At 48.1% G+C, this 22,139-nt stretch overlaps 2 protein-coding genes across 6 annotated transcripts; one reads left to right on the plus strand and one right to left on the minus strand.

Moving 5' to 3' along the window:
* Nucleotides 1–1,500: 1,500 nt before the first annotated feature.
* VBP1 (VHL binding protein 1) lies at nt 1,501–8,860 on the plus strand. The gene is made up of 6 exons (XM_083797443.1): nt 1,501–1,657; nt 3,470–3,594; nt 4,621–4,687; nt 5,147–5,245; nt 6,977–7,115; nt 7,638–8,860. The coding sequence occupies exons 1-6, from the start codon at nt 1,577–1,579 to the stop codon at nt 7,706–7,708; spliced, it is 582 nt and encodes a 193-aa protein (XP_083653569.1). The 5' UTR covers nt 1,501–1,576; the 3' UTR covers nt 7,709–8,860.
* Nucleotides 8,861–10,177: 1,317 nt separating this feature from the next.
* Nucleotides 10,178–18,134, minus strand: RAB39B (RAB39B, member RAS oncogene family). Of its 5 annotated transcripts, XR_014571979.1 has the most exons (4): nt 17,714–18,127; nt 13,537–13,757; nt 12,064–12,229; nt 10,178–11,298 (listed from the first exon to the last, which is right to left on the minus strand). XR_014571979.1 is itself a non-coding variant. In XM_083797445.1 (3 exons), exons 1-3 carry the CDS (start codon nt 17,926–17,928, stop codon nt 11,066–11,068), a joined length of 669 nt encoding a protein of 222 aa, XP_083653571.1. In that variant the 5' UTR covers nt 17,929–18,130; the 3' UTR covers nt 10,178–11,065. The 5 variants fall into 5 exon arrangements, 4 of the variants coding, with proteins under 4 accessions (XP_083653571.1, XP_083653573.1, XP_083653572.1 ...); XM_083797445.1 differs by lacking the exon at nt 12,064–12,229 and having other exon boundaries at nt 17,714–18,130; XM_083797447.1 differs by having other exon boundaries at nt 10,178–12,229; nt 17,714–18,128.
* Between the last annotated feature and the right edge of the window lie 4,005 nt (nt 18,135–22,139).

The raw sequence follows: 22,139 nt of genomic DNA on the forward strand, positions 1-22,139 counted from the left end.
TGTCAAATCAGCTTTGGTCAGTGCAAAGTATTTGGTAGTCTCATAATTGTGTACCCTTGGTCACTGTCCTGCAGAGAGTAAGTGTTGTTTTCTTAGATTTGTTTGTTACCCTCAAATCCCGCATGAGCTGTGTGAACAGTCTCAAGATTAAAAAAAAAAAAAAGCATGACAACTTTTAATTGTGCAGTGTTTGTGTGCAACTGCCTGGGAGCCTTCTGTTGATTTAAAGCCCTTCTGTATGGAGCATTGTGGGTGCATGTTCTGTTTTTTTTTTTTAGAGGTGTTTTGGTTTTGTTTTAGCTTGCCCAAAGTTAGACTTACTGCCTAGCCAGTCAGCATTTCAGTGAGCACTGAGGGCCTGGAAGAGGCATGCAAATGAGCCCTGTCTTCTGCAGAGGTTTCTGTTTCCAAATTAGAGGCCTTGAAGCCCAGGACTTCTAATAGCTGCATTTTTTATTTATGTAGTTGTAGAGATGTGCTTTGTTCTGAGCTTGCGCTACGCAGCAGCTTGTTCTTGCTGTGTCACTGCCAGCCCAAGGCTTCCCCTTGCTGCTGAAGGACTTGGCCCTAGCACTCAGCTGTTAAGGGATGGGGCCAGCAGGCATTTGCTGCACAGCGGGTTGTGTTCCTGGGCATGTGGGCGTGAGCTGGGTTTGTGGAAGCTGCAGTGCTCCTTCCCAGTAATGATTGCACTAAACTGTAACCAATTTTAACTTTTGTAGTAATGAGCACATGATGAAAGGGGGTGGTAGAAATTTAAGTGTATAATCGCACAGCAACCATTTCCAAAGGAGTGGAAGTAAGGCTTACTGCTATTCTTGTTCCTTGTGGTTCTAATACACGAAGCTTCAGTTCCTCTCCAGGAGCAGCTGGGAGATGCAGCTCAGGTAACCCATGTCCTTGTAGGAACAGCGGGGCCACTGTGCACAGCTGCAGTTGTGGAGGCTGGGGTGGGCTCTGGGGAGCTACGTGGGGGAGTTGTGGTGGTGGGAGCTGGAGCTTGCCGTGGGCCTCACTCACGCCTCGGCAGCAGCCTGCAGCTCCTGGCCTTTGCCTGCCCCAGATGGAGGTTTGGGCTGGGACAGCTGCTGGTGCACAGCAAGGGCAGCAACCTTTGTGTGCAGGTCAGAGCGGCACTGCCTCCCTTTGGTGTGTTGCATTGTTGGTGTTATTACTTTTGTCCCCCTTTAACAAATGAAATGAAGACAAGTCACCAGGCCCTACTCCTTTCCTCTCTCCGGCTTCTGTTTCCAAGCTGGGAGCGGTGCTTTTGCTACGCCCTGCTCCCTAAGGGCTCCAGATCCAGGGGCAGCCCCCGCCCCCCAGCTCCTCCCCGAGGCGCCCACCCCGTTACTCCCCCCTCCCCTCCCTGAGCGGCCTCGCGGGCCCCGTTTTATGAATGGCGAGAGTGGCCCCGCCCCCTGCCGCAGCCCCGCCAATGAGCGCCGCGCAACCCCGCGCCCGCCCCGCCCCCCCGCCCCCCCGCCGCCTCCTCCCCTCCTCACCCCGGCGCCGCCGTGATGACGTCGCTCCCCCTCCCCTCTCGCGGCGGCGCGCGCGCAGCGGCGGTTCTAAGATGGCGGCGGCCGGCGGCGAGGCGGCGGCAGCGGGGGGCGCGCGGCGCGGGCCCCTCGGCATCCCCGAGGCCGTCTTCGTGGTGAGCCGCGGCGCGGGGCTGTCGCGACAGGGGCCGAGTCGCCGGCCGAGGGAGCGATAGGCCGGGGGATGGCACTTCGGGGGGAGCCCCGCGGGGCCGGCGGCGTTGTTGCCGCGCGTACCGGCTGCGTGCGGCGACACCGAGCAGAACGGCGCCGCCGGGCCGTGCCCGCTGCGGGCCGGGGCGGGGCGGGCGGCCCCCGCCGCCTTCCCCGCGGGCTCCCGCAGCAGCGGGGCGGGTGCCGGCCGCGGTGCTGGGGCCGCCGCTCGGGAGCTGAGCGCACGGCCGCGGGAGGGTCCTGCCGCCCCGCGGGGAGCGCAGCTTGCGGCCGGCCTGGGCGTCTCCTTCCCGGGAGGACACCGCGGGGCCCCGGCGGGTCCCTGCTGAACCCCTCCGTGGTTTTACAGCGGGGTGCTGCGACCCAGGCGGGAGGGCCGGTGCCCGGCGCTGCGCTGGGCCGAGGCCCCGCCGGGAGGAGCCGGGCCCCGGGCGTTGGTGCCAGGAGCGGGCAGGGACCAAGCGCTGCTTTTTCTTCCTGTCTCGGGTGATGTGCGCGGGCGGGATGGCTTCCGCAAGAGGGAGTTTCATTTCAGTATCCTCGGGCCTCGCGTTTACAACGTCCATCTAATCCCTGGGTTTTCAGCCAGAGCTTCGTTACAGGCCGTCGGGAGGCAGGGATGTTTCCTGCTCTCCTGCTGGTGCAACAGCTCGAGGCGTTCCTCAGGCAATTAGTCTGAAACGCGGTCTCGTGAGTCCCGACTTGCTGTTGTGCTGCCGAGCTCACTGTGCCTGCTGAAGTCTGTTGCGGAGTTCGTATTTCTGCTGCAGCTCTGACGTCCTGACAGGTTGAGCAATTTTGTAACAAGTTTCTTTAGCTGAGAGAGTTTAGCAGGCATCAGTCAGGAGGAAACCAGCTGAGTGTCTGAGGTTACAAATGTGTTATAGTCCTTTTCTGAGGTGAAACCTCTGGAAGGTACACGTGTAGTTGTAAGAGGATCACCCAGAGAGGCCTGCGAGCTGTACGGACAGCAACAGAGCTGCTGCCACGGCCAAGCACGGTATTTGTGAATTACACAGAGGCAGCTGGTGTCGGGGTCAGAAGCCTGTGACCGAGGCATCTTCCCCTAGGCTGAGAGCATGGACCTGAAAAAAGGACCTCCCCGAAAGCTGAGCTGCTTTCCGGGGGTCTGACAGAGGACAGCATCCTCACCTGCTCTGGCTTCTTTTCTGGTTGCTGCTAGGCCTGACACGAATTGCTTGTTCGGGGACTTTCTGTGGCTTTCTGCCGACTGCAGAAGGACCTTCCGAAGACTTGTTACCAGCAGAAAGCTTGCTTGAGCTGTTACTGGTTTTCTCCCCTTTGCCTCTCTCTTCTCTGCCACTATGTACAGTTGGTCAGGCCGTGATTCTTTTGCTTCATCAGTCTTATCCTAAATAGCTCCCAATCTGACCAGCCAAAGAGAAGCGTTATCCCTGCTTTGTGGGCAGGGAGTCAAAATTTAGCCACGAGCTGGGGGTTTCTCCTCATTTAACGCCAGCAGGACTGATACCACCACTAACGAGGCACTAGCAAATACAGGCAGGAAATATTCCCTGCATCTGCTGTGTAGTTCTCTACTGAAGAAGAAGGGTGGGTGTTGTGTAGAGGTATGAAAGAAATCAAAATGATTTTGTACTTTACTCCAGAAAAAAAAGAAGTTTGTTTACCTAGAAAAAAATCTAGACTTAGCTGCGAGTAAAATGATAGCACAGTTATATCTGGGATTTCTGCAAAGCTCTTCTAACGCTGAGGGTTTTTCTCTCCCCTTAAAGGAAGATGTAGATTCGTTTATGAAACAGCCTGGAAATGAGACAGCAGACGTAGTTCTTAAAAAGTTGGATGAGCAGTATCAGAAGTATAAATTTTTGGAACTTAATCTTGCTCAAAAGAAAAGGAGGTAAGTCATAATTTTTGCAGAACTGGGAAATGTTTAGCACAGTTGTATTTTTTTGATATAGCCTAGTTTATTTAAATATCCCAATAAGTAAAAAATAGTTGTTAGAGCTAATATTGGCAGTACTTTTGGGAAAAATAACAGCTTTCTTTTTCTTATTCCTGAGAATTGTATGCAAAAAAAAAAACAAACCAGTATTGTTGAATTGGTCCTTAGCCTCTAAGGCTAAAAAGGCTTGTTTTACTGTTGTAATTTCTTCAGCCTAGTTCAGATAAGAATACATTTTATCAGCATCTACTGCATCAAGCCTCTAACTTTTGGGTCAGTAATCTCTTACCTCTGCAGTAGCTTCAGTCTTGATCTGAAGCTAGGTAAGAAGCAAATTCTTAAACCCAGAATCAAAGCGTTAAGTAAAACTTCATTTGAGTTAAACTTCTTCCCTGGAGACATGCCCCTGTTAATTCACGCCTGGCAGCCTGATTTGGTGCTCGCCACGGTTGGAGCCTGGCAGGTTTGGGAGGACAGGAGGGCCAGGGAGATCCCTGAGGAGGCAGACCCCTCAGCTCTGGAGGGAGCTTTCAGTTTAACAGTGCCAAGTCCTGTGGCTCTAAACCTTGTGGCTTGTAGACCTCAGTAGAAACACGCTTGATTTGTTTTACCTGCAGTGGGTTTTGTCTGTGTTCTGCTGCGGTTTCCCTCTCCTCTGTGGAGGTCAGAAATATGCAGAAACACAGCAGTTCGGCAAATAGGTCTGTGATACTGTATGTGTTTGTTACACTTTGAAATCCGTGTGTGTTGCTCACTTCAGAACGCTGGTGAGCCTCAGTATGCTAAGAGGCAGATGAAGCAGTAGATGAGAAGATGTCTTTACCTGCTATAATCTTTAAAATTTGCATTTATAGGCCTGGAAAGCTGTTCAGAGTTTCAAGTGTTAAAATGGAGGTTGGATTGTATAGTAAAGCTGATCACTTGTTTAGGAAACTTTGTGTCTCTGTAAAATAATAAATTATGACTGTTGTTAATTCACAGGCTAAAAAGTCAGATTCCTGAAATTAAACAGACATTAGAAATTTTAAAACACATGCAGAAGAAAAAGGTAAACTATTTTGAATATCTAACGAGTATGAGAAAAGCTAACTACCTTTCCACCCTAACAGAACACATTGCAAGAAATGTTTTGGAGAGCACACTTAATATGCCTTTATAAATAACAGAATTGTTTTTAAAGGTATGTAGTACTTTTTGAAAGCTAGTTCAACACAAGTAATGTTTGGAATGCAAACTTCACTTCTAATAGTGCATAGATTGCAGCTAAGCTTTGACTTTCTCTCCAGTCTTTATAGAGATTTCTGCATTGCTTTTAAATATTTTTTAAAATGCTATAGTCTTGGAACTCTTGACTTGAATGTTGAAGTAAAGTTATGTTTAGTTCCACCAAAGTTAATACTGTACCAACGGCAAAAAAGCAGAAAAGCGTGCTCCTTACTGTACATTTTGTCTCTGACATAAGTTTCTAGTGAAAATAGTAATTTTAAGTTTTATCATTTGTCCCAAGGAATCCACAAATCCAATGGAAACCAGATTTTTATTGGCAGATAATCTCTACTGCAAAGCTTCAGTTCCTCCTACAGATAAAGTTTGTTTGTGGTTGGGGGTAAGTAAAATGGAACTCCTGAAACTGTTTCAATAACGTAGTCTTACAAAAGACAGAGTTTGTTACTGTCTCATCTGTTCTCCTAGGAGATGGGGGCATAACTGTGCTCGTGTGTACATAGTAGTGCTGCGTCTTGTCGGTGAAGCAAGCCTAGGAAGACCATTTCAGCACGTTAGTGGAGCTTGTGTTTCTGTTTTGTTTGATGGCTGAACACAGTAAGACCGCAGAGATTTGTAATCTTGCTGAACTGTTTTTTCCCCAAAATCGTATTTGTGACTATTTTCCTTATCACATTGTGGTTCAAATTACGATGGTAATTGCCTAGGATTGGAATGTGCCAAACAAAACAACTAAGTTTGTTAACTAGCTTCTTGTCTTCTTTACGTTATTTGTATTTAGCATGTTGCTTTCCCTCTTCATGCAAGTTTTGGGGTAAAGATGGGATTTTTGTTCCTCACGGGTACCTGCCAGCATTGAGAGTGGGGTCTGTGCTGAAGACTGGTGGGATCAGAGCTCGAAACACGGATTTCTAAGTACTGAAACAATACCAGGCTGGGATGTTCCGTAGCAGAGGCTTCCTTATCTGTAGCGATAACCTGCTAGTGTTTATTCTGAGACTTCTAAATCCCTGGTGTTCCCACGTGTTGGCTGCCAAACCAAACAGCCTGGTTAGGACAGAAGCGTTGTTGACACGTACAGCGTCCTGGCTGATTTGGCAGTTACTCCCAACCTTCTTTTCCATCATAAAAAGATTTCTGTCTGATACCCATTGCTTTCAAGAGGCTGCCTTCAGAATTCACAAACAGAGACTTTCACAGTGCTCCAGGTTTATTTTGATAGAGAATATCAAAGAAAGTTCATGCTGGTTCATACAGAAAAGCTCTCATGAAATACCACAAATGATTTATTCATCATCTTTAGGTGTTCTTGGGCTTTCTGCCTTTTATCCTCCACGTTGCTTACAGTCTGTGTGTTGGGCTACGCATTTTACTATTACTGCAGAAATTATGTCTTCCAGTTATTTAAAAAAGAATGGCTTCTATCATTCTTGCATCCATAGTATTTCCTGGACTCGTGTCTAGTTAATAGTACATGGCTCTGTTTAATGTACAGTTCTTAAATGGGACAAAGCTTCATGGGCACGTCTTTACTTGGTACCACTTTTTTTCCCCTCTACATGGTAGCTCCTTACTGAAATGAAGATTTGTATATTAAAAATCACCATGTTATCATATTGGACTTTCATACATTTTATATCTTTACCTGTAATAATTTTTGTTAATAGCCATATGTTTTTCCATATTATACATAGATCCTAAGGTTAATCTTGAATGCAGCAAAAATTGTTTGTAGAGTTGTGTGACCCTTGAAAGATGCTGCTAAGAAACCTGAGGAGGCTCTTGCTTTTCAAACATGGTGGAGATGAGATACTGATACCTAAAAGTTGACTGCAGTCCACAGAGAGAGGAATCCCCTGTTGCTTAGCAATAGGAAGAAAACTTCAAGTCCCCAGGGGGGTTTGTCACTGCTTTGCTGAAGTAATGGAAGCCTCAAGTGGTTTCTGGCATTGCTGGCCCTCCATCTCGTTGTCATGGTCTGTCAGGACATGCTCTGTTAATGTGATTAGTTACAAACAATGGTATGAAATACAACAGTATGAAATATCTGTGCTATGGCTTAGTCCTTACCACTCAAGAGTAAAAGCTTATACAAATTTTTTTTTTTTTTTAGGCCAATGTGATGCTTGAATACGATATTGATGAAGCTCAGGCACTGTTAGAGAAGAATTTGTCAACAGCCACGAGAAACCTTGATTCTCTAGAGGAAGACCTGGATTTTCTTAGGGATCAGTTCACCACTACAGAAGTCAGTATCCTTTTAATTTGCAGGGGAGGAGGTGTATGTGAAAGGTAACAGACAGGTAGTTACTTGTTTCCAGATGTGCTTTTATCTGAGACTGGCTGCCATTAAAATTCTGTAGCACTCCAAGAACTTTGTTTTAGCAGGGAACAAGGATACTGTTTTCAGCACTGGGTGAGGGCTGGTGGCTGGGTGTACAAAGCTCGACTTTGTAGTTGGGTTGCTGTGAAACCTGCTGCGGTGGTTGCAAGCCTGGGCTGGGAGTGAGCTGCAGTGGTGGGTCAGTGCTGTGGACTGATGGCCAGGCAGCCATTGCAAAGCAAAACGACCCTTCCTTCCTTCCTTCCTTCCTGCAATTACTGGTATTCCCGTGTGTTAAGGCTGTGCACCAACTCAGCTCTTTCATTGAGAGGTTTCTGTAGACTGCCATGAGTAAGCAAAGTAGTCTGGCCAACTGTATAACCTGCTTTTTCCTTTTTCTCTTTTCTTTCATCTGAATGCATATGCAGTTTCCTTAATTCCACACCCTCAGATATGGCTAGAGTTTATAATTGGGACGTAAAGAGAAGAAACAAGGAAGACCCTTCCAAAAACAAAGCATAGTTTTGCCAATTTTAAGTGTGGTTTCAATTTGCAAATATTTTTTATTTAAACACCCCCCAAAGTTCATTCTTAAGGGACTGAGTTACTTTAAGCATTTCAGTAAATGGTAAAATATATAAAAACTAATGGTGAGCACCATTTTATTTATTTGTAAACTCAAAATTTGGTTTCATGCATGCTTGATGAAATTACCGATTATTCGAAAAGACACCAAGCGGTCCAGCAAAGGACGTATTTTGATCAGACCAGTCTATCCTAAGTAAATTTCTACCTGGAAGTTTGTCTGAAAAGGTGAGGTGCATGTATGAAACCGAGTCTGACATTTTAGCAGGTTAAGGTAACGCAAGGGTTTACTTTTTCATCTCTGTGTGCAGCTGATAAAGTCAAAGTCAGCACGGGCTGGGAAGACATGCAGCTATATTGTTCTAGGAAGCAGGAAAAATACCGTCACGTCTTGGATTTTGTTTCTGTCAGGTACTTCTTTGGCAGCATCAACCTACAAGCATTCCTGAATATACACTTTGGATAAACGTGGTTTTAATAATTATTTGTTAGTTAACTGCCTGTTACTGAACTCTCAGCACTTTACATACAACAGTTTGCGACTTGTCTTCAGAGAAAAATGGTAAATGGAGTAAACAGCACAAGCTATGTCAAGACTGCAGGTGCTCTCACCCTGTTCTTTTTCATACACATGCACACGCTGCTTACTTTTGCAAATGTCTTGAACCAGGACACAAAAATGCTGGCAGCCTGTAAACACGAGAATCCCCATTTGCGATCCCTTAGACAAGATGTCCAGTTGAAATGTCTTAACACTCTCAGCCTCCTCAGTGGTGAAACCTGTATTAGAGAAGGATGGTTGACTGCAGTCTGACTTCTGGTGTTAAGAGTTGGAATGGTTTTTTTTGGTTCTTATGAAGCCTTGCAATATTGTTGCCTTTTACCTCTGCAGTATCTCTCTAAAATGAAATGCGAGTTGGTGATGTCAGTGGCTAATATTCACATTCTGTGACTAGGAATACAGGTTTCGCTGCGAAATAAATGCAAATGTTAACTGTTCAAACTTCATGTAAGAAACAATATACCTGTAAAGTTTTTGTACTTTTATTTCATGATACTAAAATAGTAAAACTAAACAATTGTGGCAAACACCAGTTTTTGCGCATCTTTCTTTGTGGGAGAAAGTCACGAATTTGAAGCACAATTTTTTATAATGTTTCCTCTCTTAATTGAGGGCAGGGGAGTGAAAAATTTGGTTGAAGCAGCAGCAGGAAGTGTAGCTGTTGAATACCAGAGTGAGTGAAATGGGGGCTGTGAGTCAGCACATCTGAGTTGTGAACAGAAGCAATTGATTTGACAGCACCGTGGCTGTGGAAGAGTCAGAGCTGCAGGGATGGGAATAAAAGATGCAAGTCCTCAGTGCTGGTCACAAGTACGTACCTGGGCTTGGCTCATCCACACCTGTTTTTTTTCAGGGAGTTGCTCTTTGTTCCGGTGTCTTTGACTAGAAGAGAGGCGTTGAAATCTCAGGTGTTATCTGACTAGCAGGGATCTCTGCCCCTTGCTATGCTAGGCTGAAGCTGGGGCTGCTCACACTGCAGGCTTCTTCGCTCCCTTTCTTTTTACGCGCATCAGCAATGACAGGAGAGGCAGCTGCAAACGTGTCCTGATTTCTTTTGCAATTTTCTCTTCTATTTGGACTAATGAGATCCCAACAGGCTGAAGCACTTCCCCTCCTCCCCCCACTGCTGCTTCTCTCGCTGGTCCTATGGCAGCAATTGCTTTTCTTTGTTGTGCACAATGAAATGATGAGTTAAGCATTTATGCACTAGCTAAAAAAACCCGACTGTGTGCGGCTCCCAATGACCTAATGCTAGTACTGGTGTGGGGGAGGTGGGCAGCATCAGAGCTGGAATTGCTCAGCAGGGTCAAAATGTATCCGGCTGTGGGAGGAAGGGGTGAGATGGCTCAAAACTCTGGTTTTGGTGTAGGTTTTTTTGTTTGCTTGATACCAAGTTAAAAATTTCACAAACAACTCTGGCTTCCATACAGCTGATCTGTCCAGTGCTGCCTTGTCCTTTGTTGTTACATTTTTGTTAAGAGTACAAACAAGGGTCTTACCCTGCTACTTTGCTGTGTGACAAGTCCTGCCTGCTGAGAAACGCCTCCTGGAGGGACTACAGCTTTTTTTTTGGCTACTGCTGTAGGGAACAGGGTGTTGTTGGTTTCAGAATGGCCAGTGTTTCTAGAGTTGCACTGGTTCCCTCAGCACCGTAGCTGGCTGGTTTTGAAGATCTGCTCAATAACGTATAGCGGCTAGCGTTGCAAAGATCCTGTTTATTGTTGAGCTAGTCAAATACCAGATTTTTCCGTTAGGGTTGTTGTAGAGAAGTGGGACAGGTACTAGGTAGCTTACTGGTAAGAATGGGAAGGGGGAAAAGGAAAAAAAAAAAAAAAACACCAGAGTTTCTTCACAAGTTTTGAATTCACATTATCACAGTAACCATTTTGCTAAATACAAGCATATTTCCAGTCACATACAGACAGCTAAATACAGCATTATTTTCACATTTCGTTACAGTGCATAACAGAAAGCGAGGAAAGTGTATAGTATGCTTTTATTCTGGAGGTTCAGAGCAATTTCAATCTAACATGCAGATTGTTTTTAATGTGTGGTAGAGACCACAAAGTGAGCTTTTTCTTTTTTTTTTCTTTTTTTGAAATTTTTGTCCTAGAGTAAAAGAGCTCCTGACCTTTATCCTGTGAAAGGTATGACCTTCTGGTTTCTCTAAATCCCTCTTGTACTAGAAGTCAAAGCATTAAAACCAGTTGTTAGAAAAGAATTCTTAGCATAGCCTGTAAGTTCATCTTAGAAAAAACATTCCAAATTTTGTACAGATGAATCTACATCTCCTATATTTTAATAAGCTGTCTAGAAAATGCAAGGAATTAGAAAAAGATGTATATAATGATTTCTCTATCATTTAATATAACCACTTATTACCTCTAAGTAGTTAAGACTGCATACATTTCCTTCTGTACTGTTCCTTGTCAGAATTATGATACTTGTACTTTTAAATTGAGTATTTACTCTGAAGATCTGAAGGTACTTACTTATTTAGGTTTTCTGGAATTTCTCTCTGGGAGCAGAAAGGCCCTGAGAGGGAGAAGGGGAATGTCCAAACCCATTAAATAAAATATTGGTCGCCTTGTGAAAAGTGATCTTTTCCCTGCTGGCCAGGTTCCTGCACAGAGGCTTACAGGATTTTACTATTGCTAAAACTCTGTTTGATCCAAGTTTTAACTGCCTTTAATGTAGCACTCGAGCTCTGCCCTTTAGGACAGCTGCTACCCTCAGCTACGCAACCCAGGACGCACCTTGTGAATAGCCAGACCTTGAAAGAAGAGAATGAAAGAACTGACCCTTTTGTACGTGTTTGTCCTTGCCTTTGTGAAAACAGGACTAACAGTCCCGGTCTGAGCAAACCTTGCGCTCTCCACTGGTGTCAGCAGAAGCTGAAGGTAGAGAGCCCATGGTAACCACGCTCCTGTGGTGCTCTGCATCAATCTTCTCCAGCTTTGCTTACCTAGAAAGAGATTTTGTAAAGAGAGATTTTTTTTTCTATCTTCAGGGCACTCAACTTGACCAGCACTGAACCTGCCTGGAATTCAGTGGGCCTTAGTATGAGGTTTTCAATGTATTTGTAGCCTATTCAAGACTAAGCAGGGGGCCTCAGCAGTGACAAGCTTACTAAAAGGTGCTAGACCATCGCCACCCCTCCCTCAGTCTCATTTGCGACTGGTGCCCTCCCAGCAGGGTCCAGGAACTGAAATTCTATGAGAACATTCAAAAAAAAAATTTAATTTTCAGGGTAGTTGGTTTGTTTGTTTTTCAGCTTAAATATGGAAACCTTTTTTTTAAAATTATTACTCATACAGACCTGCTCAAGTGCTGCAAACTAGAACAGGTTCAAGGGAGACATAATCTGAACTCAACAGCAATCAAGACCCCCACTTTCATTGATGGGGGTAGCTTAAAAATCTGACTATTATTTTATTTTCTACTTAGAGGCCTAAAATCAAACACTAGATGCTTCCTGTGGTTTCACCTAATCCCTCCCACCCATTAGTAGTTTGGTGTATAAAGCTTGCACACTGAAGTAAAAAAGTCACTATCATTTTGTTTGTTTTTAATAGATTGAACTTTGCTACAGGGGCCTGGTTACCCTGCTGCATTTCAAAAGCTGGTTAAAACTTAGAAGAAGCAAAGCTCAAGTGTGGAACAGCATTCCCAGAAAACAGCCACCTACACAGAGCTTTTGTAACAACAGCTATCACCCACCATGACCAACCTGAGATGGATCCTCTTTTGTCAAATTAAAACATGGAGGAAAACAGATTTTACTCTTGAGCTTGTCTTGTGGCTTTCCTTTTCACCTGCTCGCACACTTCTGTTCTGTGCTCCTCCTTCCCCGTGCTAGTTCTCTTCGTCCACAGATGCCAAGAAAGAAAATGACCCTTTAACAGCAGAAAGTAGTGATGGAAGCTGTTGCTTTCCACACCATTTAACTTCTATAAAAGCAAATCTCACCTTTGAGGATGTCTGATACACCTGAGTTAAGCTTTTCAAGTTTGTTTCCTTCCCCCCCCCCCCCCCCATCTTTCCATTCCTCCTACTGGCCTTGGTTGGCAAGACACCCAAAATGTCAGCACAGTGCTGTTGGCAAGACAGAAATGTTGGCGTGCCCCACCTGGACACAACATTCCAGCCTTAAAACCCAGCATATGAGCACATGGGTCTCTCTTTATGCTCCTGACCACATAACGCTATTGGAAGCCCTGAACTCGGGGTACGTTCAGGGTACACACCTAGGCAATAAATATTTTTAGAATGCACTGAATAATTACTACTGGAGCAGGCATTGCCACTTGCAATCCCAGTTCAGCACACCAAGAAAAGCACTATTGGAGAGGTCCTTTGACTTTTCATTACCAATAAAATAACTGTTTTCCTCTTGAAATTCCACAGAATAGTCTTTACTATTGAACTATGTTCAAGAATGTACGAAAAAAAAAAAAAAAGTGTGCATACTATGTCAGTAAACTTTTCCTGTGGCGTTGGCCTTATAAGGAAATGGTACCCATGCTGCCTTTACACCTTTCTGGTAATAAGCAGCTGACACAAACTAAGCTGTCCTCTTTCTTTCTCGCTGTCTGCCAGTTTGTCAGACTACCACACTAGCTGTACTGTGGCTTCGATACCCAGCACAGAGCTATAGAGTTACTTAAAACAGGACGTGTACAGTACCCTGGCATGTGCCAGCCCATTCAGAGCTGCTTATGTACTCTCTGTGCCCTGCTGCCGCCCCTCATTTCCGCTGCCTGTCTCCTTACAACGACTGCATGCACCCTCGCTCACTCGCCGTTAGGTTTGTAACCCCCAGTTCTGAAAGGTCAGATGGAACAGAACATCGCTTTCCTGGGGCTGTCCTCGTGTCCAAAACAAGGTGGGAGGCTGTTCACAACGGGAGTGTCGCTCTCCCTTCTGTCACACTGAGTTCACTTAGTAAAGTACATTTGGTTAGTAGAGTTCATCACCACTTTTCTCGCTAGAAGAGCTCAGCACAAGCACCGCCTATCTGATTTCACCACTTCTTCTGAAGAGTGCACTACGTTTGGGACAAACCCGCTCTTTACCCCTTCCCATCCCTCCTGGATTGAAATTTCCCCCCTTTTAACAAGCTCGTATATATCTCGAGTCAGATCAGTGAAGGCCTTCTCCACGTTAATGGCATCTCGAGCAGAGGTCTCAATGTACTTCATACCATAAGCAGCAGCCAGTTTCTCAGCCTCGTGCCTGGTGACCTGCCGCTGCGTGTCAAGGTCACACTTGTGACCTACCAAAACGAAGACGATCTGGTAAGGCTGGACGTGCACCTTGGTCTCTTCTAGCCACTCATGGACGTTCTGGAAGGACCTGCGGTTTGTAATGTCAAAGAGGAGGAGTCCACCAACCGAGTTCCTGTAGTAGGCTCTGGTGATGGACCTGGAAAAGAATGAGCCACAAGAAATATGTAAGTCACAGCTAGCTGGGAGGAAAGGCACAGCAAGTTTCGCCTGGTTTTTTGCTCATTTCTCTTGGTTATTTTTTTTTTCTTAACCAAAACGTGGCACTTCTGAACGTTTGTCTGTGCTTTAGAAAGCAGCATTACTGCCACCTTGTCTGCCCTGCAGACTAGAGGACAGAGAATGCCATTCTTACTGCTTTGGCTTGTGCTCTGGAGATCTTGTCATTCAAAAAAGAACCAATTTTGGCTTAAAAACTTCATCCTCGGGCAACTGCTCCACTGATTCATTACTGCTCTGTTCAGAACCTCCCCATACACCATTTTTGGCCTCTCCTGTCTATCGAGGCTTTCCATACGCTCTTTGCTAGTAGTCGAATGAGTCCCCTCCAGCTGTATCTCAGTACCTGGATCGGTTTGGCTGACCCATTGGTTCAGCAGCACTGTAACAACTCAAAGGGTTTATTTGGACCCAAACACCCACTGATAGAAATATAAAAGGCAAGGAGGGAAGCCACTGAGTCTGAAGGCAGCTCACGGAGCTGCACACCCCGCATCCACCCAAGGCCTCGGCACACGCACACAGACATCCACCCTGTGCCTTCTCCTGCCACTTGTCAAGCTGACGGGATGCACGACTCCAGCTAACACACTAACCGGAGCATCCAGGTTGATCCCCCACGTAACAGCAACCTGATACAACAGCTTCCAAGGGGAATCTGCATTAGTGGTGGTCTTGTTCCTCCCAAATCCTGAAAACATTAAACAGTAACCCGGAAGCCACCCAAACCACCGGCTGAGAGCTGGAGACCATCTTCCACAATTCTTCAATGCAGCCAGAAGCGGCACGACATCAGCTAACAGAGGGCTACAGAGAATGCAGTTCAACGACTACTACACGTGGGAAAAGCAAGACACAGTAAAACTGGTGTTTCTGCAAAGTCATGGACTAGTTCTAAATCCAGAAGCACTGATCGATTTCAGTCCCTGGAGGAATTTACACTGGGACATGAACTTTTCTTGCTGGGAAAGTGTAGGCACTACTGCAGGTTTACCTTGGGACAAGTCTTCTTCAGTCATTCAAGACTCTTGTTAGAGGTTGTTCTGTCCTATAACGTGCATAGCTAGTGAAACTGCCCCAAAAAGGACTAGTTGGCTTTTTCAAGGTTTGCTTTATCAACAGACATGCAACAATGAGTGAAAATCCACAGCCAAAATTGAAGAAAGCCAGAAATGGGGACAAAAAATAAGAGTTGGCTGCGCTTGGACAACTTCTTCCTCTCCGTTATCTGGCCCGGGGACAACAGCAGCTCTGCACATTTGGCACCGAGGGAATTAGATCTGCCTTTTGCTCTCCAGCCAACTGCAAGCAGATACTGGTGCTCTGAAGCCCCCTCACCACTGTCACAGGCATTTCTGCTTCTCCCTTGTGTTCAGCGCATCAGCCCTGGCTGCTCCTGCCAACATCAATGATGCCTCAGGTACTCCTGAAAGACATGACAGGATCTAAGCTGAACGCTGCTTTGAGGTAAAACTAGGTGAAGGTCTCAGTGCCTTTTCTTAAAGCCTTTTCCACAGACTTACTGAGCCCTTACTGAGCCGCAGGAGGCAAGCTACACTGCCTTCACACTGCACATCACTGCCCAGCTCCCTTCCAGACCCCTACCCAGCTCCTACCATCCCTCATCCCACCACGCTTGCACCGCAGCAGAGCAGCAGGGCTACTCGCACCCATTTTAACCAAATATTAACATAGAAGTGTTGCCTCTGTGTGGGAAGCCTCCCCTGCTCTGCTGTGTACTCGTGGTGGGGCTCCTGTACCTGGGGTCCTCCGCTGTCTGAGTCTTTCCCTCTCAGCCAAGGGAGAGCTGCCAGCTGAAGGGGAGCAGCTCTTCCGTAGGTGGTGGTACACATTCCCAGCGGGTGAAGGCTGCACATGCTTCTGCTTTTGTTAGCATTACACAACATCACGTTTCAGGCAAGAAATCAGAGTATTTGAGCAACCCGAGGTGGGCAAAACCTGCCGGATCCAGGAAGAAATGGACCCTGCTCTTCAACAGCTCAAGAACAGCCTCAGCGCTGCCCCAAAGAGCAAGGTTTTGGGGCTGATCCGGCAAAATGGCAAGGCACATGCTTAACCGTAATTTAAGCCTTGACTGCACAGAAATTGCTTCTCATTTATTGACAGTGAGACAACTCACAATAGGGGTCAGGAAGAGCAAAAACATAGCACAGATGCAGACCAGCAAATGCCAACAAGGTATCTTCAAGATAACTACAGTGGTTTCTTTCGTGTGGGACAGCCTTCAAGCTAGTGCAGAGCAGGCTAGAAATGCTAAAAATCGAGAGCTCTGTGAAAAAGGGGAGATTATTCTGAAGAATTTCCTTCTCAAGAGATTTCCTGCACTATGACAAAAAAGTTTAAGGGTTCTGGAGAGCACGTGCACTACCATGTTTCTTGTCTATGCTCACAAGTCTGAGAAGCTTCTGCTTATCCCCCAAAAAGCTGTATTTTGCCTTTTGACAAGAAAAACAGCCTGCAGGAGAAGCCCAGGAGCTTTATGGGGCATGATTTCTCACAGGGTTAATAATGACTTGAAAGAGATAAACACAAAACAGATTTTTTTCACCCAATTTTGTCATAGTTCACAGTATACCACAAAGGCAGCTGGGTTTGCTCACTTCGCTCTGTCTTTTCACATTGGGAATCTAAGTCTGCACTTTGGCAAGGGCCTTCCAAAGTGGCACAATGCCTATTTTTGTGTCAGTCACTGCTCCTGCCCCTTACACTCTTTCTGCTGAATGCTGCTGCCCATCGCAGCGGCGCAGCCTGCCCTTGTGCTGAAGGTTGCCTGCTCATCACGCTTACAACCCGGAGCCAGGCTGGGTCAAGCACCAGCACGAAGGGTAAGCAGCCTCCAGGGCCCCAAACCTCCTGGCATTTTAAAGAAAGCAAACTGAAGCCATCTGACAGCTTTTGCTCCTCACAGCGCAGGCACAACCAGGGGACGGCATACGGCCGTGTTTTCTGAAGACTCAAAGCTGGAATCTGACGCAACTAAACGTTACAGTGCCACCTCTCTCAGCGGAATAAGGCACCAGCTCCTAGCCCAAGGTACCAGACAAAAAACCTGTCTCTGGATAGGGACCGAGTACGGCACATCCCAGGCCAGGCGCCAGCACCACAGATGCAAGCGAAGGCTGGGAGGCGGGAGCAGGGGAGATTTCATTTATTCAATGAAACCAAAACACCCCTCAGGCGAGTCATCACAGCACAGAGGCAGAAGCTATGTGAAGCTGCGCAGAGACTGGGAGCAAGGCAAGTGCTTCCGGAGGGAGCATCACGAAAGAGCAGCTGAGGGTCAAAGATGCATGAAAAATACATGCAAACTACACGGGGAGCTAAGGGTACACTCACACCCCTTCCGAATTAGCACAGTCGGAGCAGGACTTGTCCTGTGGCAACGCCAGCCCTTGTTTAGATGGGGTCGAGCCTGCTCCGACCACATGAGTGGGATTTTGCCACACATATCTGCAGGAGCTGCTGGCACAGCCCGACACAGAGCCCTTATTTCTCCCAGTCGAGCCTTCAGGGGTATCACTGACGCTCTGGCACTGCCCGTGCCCTCGCAGCGTGGCACCCTCCTGCACGGCCACAGCCGAGGGCTGGTCCTGGCCTTTCTGCAGCCGATACCTACCGCAGGGCTTACAAAAACCCGACTGTGTGCTCCTCTGCCCTAGTGAGCCTACACGCAACCGCGGTCCGTGGTGACAACAACAGTCCTGCTCCTCACACTGACGGCTGCCAACAGATAAATAAGCCAATAAACGCAAGCGATAAGGAGCCATGAAATGAAATAAAAAGCGAGGGGTGAGGTTCGCCTCTCCTTTGTCTCACCCGCCGGCAGCAGCGGCCCCGGCCCGCCCCACTCCTCACCGGAACCGCTCCTGGCCGGCCGTGTCCCAGATCTGCAGCTTGATCCTCTTGCCCGGCTCGATCTCCACCAGCCTGGAGAAGAAATCCACGCCCACCGTGGGGTCGGAGATCTGGGCGAAGCGCCCCTCGGTGAAGCGGCGGATGAGGCAGGACTTGCCCACGGTGGAGTCGCCGATGACGATCAGGCGGAACTGGTAGAGCCAGATGGCCTCCATGCTGCCGCCGCCCGCCTCAGCGCCCGCACCGCCACCGCCGCCGCCGCGCCGCCTCCTCCGTGCCGCCCATACCCGACCCAGGGGCGGCCGCCGCCGCCGCGCCGCTCAGGCGGGCCCCGTGGCGCGGCCCGGCCCGCTGCCGCTGCCGCCGCCGGGCTGCGCTGGAGGCGCGGCCGAGGCGCGCTGTAATGGCGGCCGCGCTGCACCGCACTGCCGGGAGGAGCCGCCAGCCCCGGACCGCCGCCGCCGCCGCCGCGGGAGCCGGGCGGGGGCGGAGCGGGGCGGGACCGTGACGGGAGGCCGGGGGGGGCAGCGCTGAGGGGACCCGGGGCTGAGGGGAGCCCGCGCAGGGGGAACGCTGCGCTGAGGGGAGCCCCGGTGGCTGAGGGGAGCAGGGGTCCAGGCGGACCCCGAATTAAGGGGAAGCGCAGGGCCGAGGCTGCTTCTTCCGAGCTCTTCCCAAAGCGTGAGGGGAGCGGAGCGGGGTGCGCGACGCCTCTACGCGTTTCAAACCTTCCTCTCAGTTTCAGAAATGTAGGGTCCTCACCGCTTGTGAGGAAGCGAGTTGTGTGACTAACAAACTGACGAAACGCAGCACGCACGCATATATCTGCACGCGTATGTGTTTATATGTGAGGCACATAGAGTCTCAAAACTGAAAATACCTGGAAATTAAACGCCCCAGCACCACAAATCTTAAATCCATTTTCCCTCGCTCTGTTCAGCCATGCTCAGGCCTGCGCAGAGGCGAGGCACACTGCTCAGGAACCCGACAGCAGCACCCTTAGCGCTGTCTGCCATCACGCAGCATTTCCACACATCCCCACACACCCCTCAGCTTTAACGCCCCAAATGTACCTCAGACTTGAAGATCTCAGCCAGGGGCAGCACACGGCACGTCCCGAGCAGGAGTGGTGCCATGCTCGTGGGGTACAGCTCGGTTCAAGCTTCTTCGGCACTTCCAAAGCAGAGCTGTGGTCTCTGGAAGGGAAAACGATCACGCATAATTATTAAAAATCTTGACTATATTGTGTGTATTAAGTTATACAAGCATCAAACTTTTTTTATTATTTAGGAAACATGTTTTTTAATAAATTGATTTCATTAAAGAGCCCTGCCTGCATGACCACTATTGAAATAAATGCATTTGCAGTGACTGTTATACTTCTTTAATCCTCAAAAAAGGGCATTTATATAGGTATGAGCTAGTTAGCCAGCTTGCAAATTGGACGAGGACATCAGAGAGACCACTTCAGGGCTTGGGGAAAAATGGCAAGGAACGTTTTCCTTGAAATATGGTACATTTATTAAAAAACAACCAACCCAAAAGATCCTATTTTACAGTACCTCAGGACAGGAAAGAAAACTGATGAAGCAATCTGCACAGCAACAGAAAAAATATTAAACCTATAAATCCAAGTTACCAGTACATTAACCAATGACTCATTGCCAGCACGGCTTTGTGGGGATCTGTTACATTTAGCTGTGTGATTTCTGAGCGTTTGATGCCCATTACTTCAAGCCCACAACAAATTGTGGTTTCTCTGAACCCTTTTCCTTTCGCTCATCCTCCCCACACACTCACCATCTCCCCGGTCCGTTTCTCTGACAGGTTTCAGTGTGGTTTCTCTTCAGATCCAGCGGCTGTTTTTTGGCAGTTTCTGGTGGCTGTGTGGCAGAAGGGGAACCCAGGAGGGGACACCCATCCAGACAGGGTGTCATGGGGGACTTGGCTCACCTGTGGGCGGCTGCTGCAGCGTGAGCCCTGATGGGGAGCAGCTGAAGCACCCTGAGTTTTCCCAGGCTGTGAGGAACCAGGGAGGGCACAGATGGGTGGGATGGTGCCCAGCAGATCTAGATCCCAGTAGGATCTAGAGGAAAACTCTAGACATTCCTGGAGCATCAGGGACCCGTTTTCCCAGCAAATAAACCCACAGGATCCCGTGACACAGACGGTATTTTCATCTCCTCTACCACACGCATACAGACGAACACGCGCTGCGTGACCAGGCAGCCATGAGATTTATTAGCAGCAACAGGGCAGGTAGGAGCAAATGGGATCCTGGGAGAGCCCTTGTTCTGGCACCATTTTAGAAAATGGAAAATCTGGTGTCTGGAAGGGAGAGTAACCTAGATTTGATGCAAAAGCAGGTTTATTGGCAGGGACAGGACGGTGAGCGCCACTAGTGCTGGGGGAAAGCTGCCCGAAACAACCACAGCACAGGGAAGGCACGTCTGGCCCCACGCTGGTGGGATGGCTGAAAGTCAGACCCTGCCCCAGGACTCAGCACTGCCACCCACGGGTCCTTCCCTCTGAATATTTTGCCGTTTGGTTGTAGTTTAGTCTTTCTCTAAAACCTGCCGGTGTCCTTTGTACCTCTTGGATGTCAGCTGGAGATCGAAGCTGTCTCCAAGCCAGTGGCAGCACTGCGAGGAGGAGAGTGCATCAGCACTGCACACACTATGCAATTTTAATGCCCTTTCAGTTTCCAAGGCTACAAAACACACAATCAATCAGCTGTCCCTCACTGTGGGGCTGCCTGCACAGGATCCGTACAGGACAGCCCCAGCCTGCGCCCACCCTGCAAGGGGCAGTGCGTGAGCGAGGCACCCAAAAGCACAGGCGGACGTCCCCGGCCCTCGGGGGTTTTACCTCCCAGCCCCACTCAGCACCAATGAGACAAACTGCACCCAAGGGGAGCCCCGGGAGCACACAACACCAAACAGGCCAGACCAGGCACTTACTGACGAGAGTTACAGGTCACAACGGGGCTGGCTCACACCATGTAGCAAGCAATTTATTAGCTAGTTCCAAACAAACAGCCCTGGTAAATTAGGCATGCCCAGGAGATGTGACATCGAGACAGACTGCACCACTGACAGGGACGTGATGGCACCCCTGACCTGCTAGCTGCCGTGTGCCCCTGTAAAACCCGGGGCAGAGGGAAGGTACTAAGCAAATTAATGTTTCTTATTTATAGGATGCTCACAGTTAGTCCGGGTGGTGCAGACAAGTGTAAAGCCAAGGGCACTACACGGTGCTTAGGAACTGACAGCCATGCTGACAGCAGGCACTGGGAGCATAATTTAGGACTTTGTGATGAGGTGACAGCCCTAAATCCAACAGCAGTAGCCTGGGAAAAGCACAGGCAGGGCTGATCACCAGGAGACACAGGATGATGCTTCTGTCCCTTGGCTTTTGGCTGGGCTGAGGGGCCTGTTGCACTGGCGGACTTCTGTGGCAGAGCAGCAGGTGGGATCACACCAGAAACAGTCGAGCAGACGGAGGCTGAGTGCTGTGAAATAACCAGAGAGGTGCACACAGGACTCAGCCTCCAGCACCAGCAGCTTGTGCAAGGAGCAAGCGTTGGCTGGGTTTCTGAAGAGACGTAAAACATTTTCAGAAGGTTTCCCTGATAGAATAAATTAAAAGTCGGCTCATTACCATGGGATGGGTTACTCCAGATGCAGTTCCCAGTGTCCTATTTCAGATTACAATCACATTAAAATGGGCATGGGTGGGCTAGTTGAAAAAGGGGGGCTCCCATCTAAAGATCGTTAAGTCTGCCTGAGTCTGGCTGAATCCAAAAACAGATCCTCCACTGGGAATATTATGTCCCTGTAGCTGTTCAGGTCTTCCTAGGAAGGGAACAGGATCTGCTTAGAGCAAATAGAAGCCATTACAATCATGATAAATTAGTAATGGTGAGTGGGAGAGAGAAGAGGAGAGGAGAAGAGGTTATTGTGATTTTTCTTTCTACAGAGTGGGTGTCTGAGCTACTGACATTACCAGAACACAGATCCCTAGCTTCCCCTCTGAGCCCAGTGCTCAGGCTGCTTGCTTACAGCTCAAGAGCTACTTGGGATTGTTTGCAACTAGCGGGATGGCATTATGGGTTGTTAGATGCATGAAATCTGATTTCGGTTCCTACCGGTAGCACCTCAAGTTTAATGACAGCACAGGCAGCTCTGTACAGTAAGAAAAGGCAAAGTATACTTGTATTTGCGCTGCTCCACGCCTCTAAACCCAAGCCTTTTTCTTTTTTTTTTTTTTAATCAGAAACTGCAAAGCTTGCTTAAGACTAATTGTAGGGGTCTTTCAGGTACTGCAGGGGGTAGGACTGTGGCTTTGTGGTGTTATACATTTTGCGTTGTGTATAATAAAGGCCACCAAGTAATTCACTAAATCCTGACTGCAGCCCTGGCAAAAA

The sequence above is a fragment of the Anser anser genome (assembly GCF_964211835.1).
Source record: "Anser anser genome assembly, chromosome: 13".
Classification (NCBI taxonomy): domain Eukaryota; kingdom Metazoa; phylum Chordata; class Aves; order Anseriformes; family Anatidae; genus Anser; species Anser anser.

What these genes read in the sequence shown, in the direction of transcription:
- VBP1 (XM_083797443.1), top strand. Translation starts at nt 1,577, where the DNA reads ATGGCGGCGGCCGGCGGCGAGGCGGCGGCAGCGGGGGGCGCGCGGCGC. An exon ending in CTTGCTCAAAAGAAAAGGAG is followed by an intron (nt 3,595 to 4,620) that starts GTAAGTCATAAT and finishes GTTAATTCACAG; the next exon opens with GCTAAAAAGTCAGATTCCTG. An exon ending in AAGTTTGTTTGTGGTTGGGG is followed by an intron (nt 5,246 to 6,976) that starts GTAAGTAAAATG and finishes TTTTTTTTTTAG; the next exon opens with GCCAATGTGATGCTTGAATA.
- RAB39B (XM_083797445.1), bottom strand. Translation starts at nt 17,928, where the DNA reads ATGGAGGCCATCTGGCTCTACCAGTTCCGCCTGATCGTCATCGGCGAC. An exon ending in GCCGGCCAGGAGCGGTTCCG is followed by an intron (nt 13,758 to 17,713) that starts GTGAGGAGTGGG and finishes ATTCTTTTCCAG; the next exon opens with GTCCATCACCAGAGCCTACT. An exon ending in GAAACTGGCTGCTGCTTATG is followed by an intron (nt 11,299 to 13,536) that starts GTATGAAGTACA and finishes ATCTCTTTCTAG; the next exon opens with GTAAGCAAAGCTGGAGAAGA.